The sequence below is a fragment of the Zeugodacus cucurbitae genome, chromosome 3, assembly GCF_028554725.1.
Source record: "Zeugodacus cucurbitae isolate PBARC_wt_2022May chromosome 3, idZeuCucr1.2, whole genome shotgun sequence".
Taxonomy (NCBI): domain Eukaryota; kingdom Metazoa; phylum Arthropoda; class Insecta; order Diptera; family Tephritidae; genus Zeugodacus; species Zeugodacus cucurbitae.
In genome coordinates, this window is record NC_071668.1 from 28,123,716 (window position 1) to 28,129,715 (window position 6,000).

At 31.0% G+C, this 6,000-nt stretch overlaps 1 protein-coding gene across 10 annotated transcripts in view; it reads left to right on the forward strand.

The window, feature by feature from the left end:
* The window catches only part of LOC105212871 (neural-cadherin), a 246,526-nt gene extending 240,824 nt beyond the window's left edge, over positions 1–5,702 (forward strand). For all 10 annotated transcript variants that reach the window (XM_054228303.1, XM_054228308.1, XM_054228304.1 and 7 more), the window contains one exon: positions 1,574–5,702. In XM_054228303.1, the coding sequence (XP_054084278.1) occupies positions 1,574–1,698 (125 nt within the window). In that variant the 3' untranslated portion in view covers positions 1,699–5,702. The remainder of the gene's footprint in view (positions 1–1,573) is intronic.
* Positions 5,703–6,000: the final 298 nt, after the last annotated feature.

Below are 6,000 nucleotides of genomic sequence, written 5' to 3' on the forward strand. Positions count from 1 at the left end.
ATCTCAGAAACTACTCGACTGATTTCAATAAAATTCGGTATATAATATTTTCTGGACATCGTGATAACACGAATAGAAAATGGGCGAAATCGGTTCGCAACTACGACTACTTTCCTTAGAACTCAATTTTGAATTCCATCTTATTCCTTCACTTGATAATGTAAACATAAGGAACCAATGAAGATAGGGGAATAAAACTTCACACAAATAGTGCATATACTATAAGTTATACGGACTATAACTTTTCAAGGTCCCAGATATCGAACACGTAGAACTCAGCGCCTATTGATAAATTTTAACCGAAAATATTGCTAAATTTCTCAGATAATTTAATCTAATTTAGTGGAAATAGTTTTCTTCTCATAGTGTGTCTCTGTTCCAAAAATTATTAAAATCAGGACTTAACATCTCCATATACCTAATTATAGGTTTTTCAAAAATATCATCTCCTAGTTCCTATATACCTAATTATAGGTTTTTTAAAAATACGGTGGTTGATATGTGAGATTTCTTAGCAAAATTAAGTGAGCGTATAGTATTGGATATAGTTTATCTTGGTGGTGAAAACGAGTGAAATCGGTTCAGGAATTACCTCAGTCCTCATACATTATATGTGACGATTTTCGTTATTCTATTAAACTGTATGCCGAATTTATGGGTAAATTTGTATGTTATCTTAATAAAATTTCTTCAATAAATTGTGAGAGTATAAAATGTTCGGTTGCACCCGAACTTAGCCTTTCCTTACTTGTCTCAATTGAAATCCTTCAAAACTTTAACGAACTGAAAATACCAGTTATTTATAAAAAAAGAGGTAGGCTGACTAAGTAGTGTGTATCAAGTTGAATTAACTACAGGAAGCTTTCCAGTTTAGGTTTTAAGTCAATGACCCCAGAATCTGTACTGTTTGTACTATATGTATCGATTTATTTTATTTAAAATAATATACAGTTTTATTTGTATGTATGTGATTGGCGTTGCAACCGTTTAGCCGGTTATAGCCGAATCGACGATAGTGCGCCACCTGTCTCTCTCCTTCGCAGTTCGGCGCCAGTTGGAGATCCCAAGTGTAACCAGGTCGCTCTCCACCTGGTCCCTCCAACGGAGTGGAGGCCTTCCCCTTCCTCGGCTTCCTCCGGCGGGTACTGCAACGAACACTTCAGTTTTATTTATGGGATCAAAATTTCATTTAAATTAAATATAAGGCGTTCAATATCCAACCTAATTATAAGACCCACTGTGCATTATTTTTGTGCCTACTTAAAATTCTCTTTTCTTTCTGAAATGAATTTCTTAAAAAATTACATAAATATGTATTGTAATATATGGATGTTTAGCTAGGTGAATGTACTTTTCCGTAGGCATATTATTTCGTTTGGGCGTCAGTGTTTGCTGTACACAATATAATCCTCCATACTTTTAAATACATTTATGTGCGTAGGATATTCCTCCGGGCGTTATTTTATAAAAAACCGAGTATATTTTTCTTTAATACTTTTGCGAAATACTACATTATTCCACTTGCTAACCACACTAATAAATTACTTTAATTTTCTTCCACTACTTACTGCAGGCACTGATGATGAGGCGCACGAGTATGATTACTTGGGCTCATGGGGGCCGCGCTTCGGCAAGCTGGCCAACATGTACGGCGATGAAGTGAACGCTGCAGCTGCACACCCCGAATTAGGATTGTAAAAACACAGAGGACACAAAAGGAAACAAATTCAATAAGTACAGTGAAAGCAGCGAAACACACACAAAAAAATAAAGACGAAAGTGAAAATGAAAATGAATATAAGGATCATTAAGTAAAATATAAAGAGCGAAAGATTTGAGTGGAAACTAAATAAAATTAAATATAAAATAGTGTAGTGCAACCAAAGATAGAAGTGAGAATAAAAATCTGAAGTAGAAGTGATTGAGGAAAGGAGCTCGCGAAAAGAAAACCAGCAAATTATTGAAAATTAAATTTGCGGCGACAAAAATGGCATTTGTAAAAAATACTCATCCCCATACTAATTTTATATAAGACTACTACTGTACGCTAAATTTAGGAATTTAGGCAGAAAACAAGTTAAGAAAGGCAAACTAAAGACAAAATCAGCAAGGCATGCCGAGTCGCCATACTAAACTGTTATATTAAACTTGCTGAAAACTTGCGACCGCGAAATATAAATGTTAATGAAACCAAAGTATTTAAATTTAAGCTGAGAAGAAAAACAAAAACACATACACAAAAAACACACATGGAAATAGTAGACGAAAAAAGTACATGAACATATTATACTCATCACTAGTTTTTTAAGTACTGTACATTTCCTTTTTGATATTATTTATTACTATTACAAATACATTTAACTACTTAAGGTGTATACTTAAAATTTAGATTTAGTTAAACGTTACACAGTGTACGTGGGTGCAGTGCAAGCAGTACTGCAACTTGTTGCTTGAGATTTCAATAGTAGCAGCTAAAGAAAAGTTCAGGTGAGATACATTAGTAATTGCATATGTCAAAAGTGTCAGTGTGTTTTGACCTTAATATTGCACGCAGACAAGCATATTTAATAGTTAAAGCATTTTTTGGATAATAAACCACGACGAAAAGATCAATTCAATAGCAACGACAAGCAGTTATAGGCCGGAATTGAGTTTAACTTTGCATATGTATTATAAATAATACATATACAAGTTATTGTATATATATATTGGGCAGTGATTGTTGGGAATTTATTGAAGAAGAAGTTAAATCTTGTTGATATATCTCAATTTTTAGGGAAAATTAAAGATTTCGAAGGAGATTAACTATATTTTGAGAGTAGCTAACGACTCGCTTGAAAAGTATATACCACGAACTAATTTTTATAAAACCTTCAACTCATTTTCCTGTCTGAACAGAATACTTCCAGTTAACGCCTCTTAGACAGAATTGGTATAATTATAGTTGGCCTCCAATTGAGATCCTTCTGCAATTATAGCAAATATTTTTTAATGTTTAGCAATATTTAGTAGGCACATTTAAGCTGCCGCATTTTTTCTGCAGTAATTGCTTTTGATTCTTCCAGTCTATGATAATAGCATAATCATATAGACTGGTTTAATCAAATGAGAGTAGATAAGCAAACAGTTACACCGCATGAGCTACTGCACTGAGTTCTTTTTGCTAGTAAATGTTGACATCGAGAGTGTTCTACTTACAGAGTACAGGCGAAGTTGCCTAAATTCTCCTAACTACCTTTGCATAAGTGACTCCCTAGTTAATCGTGCATTTTAAGGTGATCCCTATTATTTTATTATTTATGCTTTGAATTCCTCGTCTACAGCACTTTTAGGCCAAAAGACACAAAACGTACCCACACACACACATACTCAAAGACACCGTCATATATATACTTGTTGTGTATGTGTTTTATGTGCATGTTTACAACAAAATAAAAAAAAAAAAAAACATAAACAAAAAAGGCAAATTAGGCGAAATGAGTTAATGTTGAGCGTAAGTGAAAATGTGTGTATGCATTAAAATTAATTAATTATTACTTCACTTTTTATGTAGACGTAATTATATCAATTAAACCGTATAATTAATTATAAAAACATAAAAGAAATTTAAGTAACATGAATACCCAAAGACTGTTTTCGTTCCATCAAATATGTGAAAGTGAACAACACGCATACATGCATACTTAACTTTAATTAATTATAAAAACTGGAATGAAAAGTTGTACTATTTGAATAAGTAAAAATAAAGAAAATAAATTATAAAATTTGTGGAAATTAAAAAAAAAATTGAAAACTTCTTTTTTTACACAGCAAAAACAAATATCGTAGAAAAATATAGGAACACTGATTGGAAAACTAAGCTTGTGCTTTGAGGGGGCGGAGGCTGAGTAATTGACGGCAACAGCCAACTCGTATGGATAAATTTGAAACAAATGTTTTTATTTACGTCTCTTCTGAAATAATATTTTTGCAAATATTAGAAAATCTTAATTTCGAACTTAAGCTGCCCTCTCGAACACAACCGCACAATCGATGGTGAACATGTTGAAACATAGTAGAAATATGAGAGCTGAATTAAATAGCGAAAACAAAAACTAGAAGCTCCAGCAAAGTCTCCTTCATACTAACAAATCACTAACATAAACTTAATTAAGCAAATTCGCATAGCAGTGAACACATTTAATTAGACAAACTTGTATTACGAAAATGATTACAAGGAAAAGTGAAAAACCAACTAATTAACGCAAAACAATGAAAATGTAAACGTAAAAATTACCTTTAGGTGAACTTAGCGCAATTGAAGTAAATCATAAAAAATGAATATGATGAAAACGTAAAAGTAAAATTTATATATAAACGAATGCAATTAATTATGAGGTGCATGTGAATGCACTGAAATTGATTTAAATAAACTGGCAAGCATTGTAAATAGTTTTAGCATGTAAAAGACGCAAGATGCGCAGACAGCCAAGGCGGAGAGGGGCTGTTTGTTTGTGTTTGGCACTAGTGTATTATGACGTAATTGAAATAGTGTTTGAATATAATTACAAACAAGTAAGAAATATATGAAAAAAACTAATGGTTTTAAATAGGACACACGTAAACCAAAAGAAAAAATTATTGAATTAAGCAGAAAAATAATAAATGAAACAGTATTTATATGTTAAAAAACAAAAGTGAATTAAATAGATTTTAGTGAAAATGGGGAGACAAAATCTAGAATTTAAAGTACACTTAATTAAAGAAAAAACATCAAAATATCTCACTAAACGACTTCAACTGCATGTGAAAAATGCTGTTGAAATGGAATAACCAATAAATAAGGCGAAAAGTTGAAGTAATGAAAATATTTGTGAAAACAAAAATCGTAGGAATAACACGATAAACACGTAAAACAACAACACAACGCTAATGGCGGCAATTCATACAAATAAACACATGACTAGAGAAGAAAGAAAAACACTTAACAAATGATAACAGCAGAATGAAATTAGGATAAAAACTTATTAAAATACAGTTAAAACTCGTGCATAGAAGTAAAAGTATTTTCAGTTGAAATTCCAACATAAGGAGAAACTATAAAAGGAAAATGAAATAAAAAATCGGTTCAGTTTTAAAACCTAATTCTTCAGGCTATATTCGGAGAATTGAAACGAATGCAAAAATAATTGAGTAGTATATTGAGTATTAATTATTATTTTTTACTAGTAGGGATATTTTCCTTAATTTTATGTGTCGAGCTACCAAATAAAAATTGATTTTAATTTTAATATTTTTTTTTTAATTTAACTGATATTTTACTTGACAACTTTCAATTAACTATGTTATCAAATAATCCCCTTTATTAGAGGGAAGTTACCAACAATTCTTGTTGAGCATCACCACATCGTTTGTATATTACCATTTACAATACATTTGTAAAAGTTTTTAATTTTGTCGTTCTTTAATGATAAGATTTACATATAGAAAATTAGCTTCAGCTAAATCACACCCAGTGCAATTTACCATTTATATACACACATACATACATATAATGAATACAAATATTTATACACCAAACATTTTACATATACTTTAATGGTAGGTAAGTTATAGGACATACAAGCATACAAACACTTACATACATATACTCCATATACCTACATAATATAATAAAAAACATATAAAAAAATATTTATCCCCAAACTGCGTTTGCACACATACATACATATACATGCATAAAAAAACAGAACTCGAACCAAAATATTTATTATTGAATAAACAAGTGTTTTGTTGTTATTTTAGCATAACTGACATAATATGTAATAAACCATACAAATAATTTAATAACCTTTTTTTATCAAGAACACTCCCCATCCAGCATACATACCATAATATGCTGTATGTACATATGCATTTGGATGTTTTTACATATAACAACACGTACAATGTACCGTGAAAATAGCAATAACCAATGTAATTAAGTCAGCCAAGTTGTTAAACATGAGTCAAAGTAGAGTT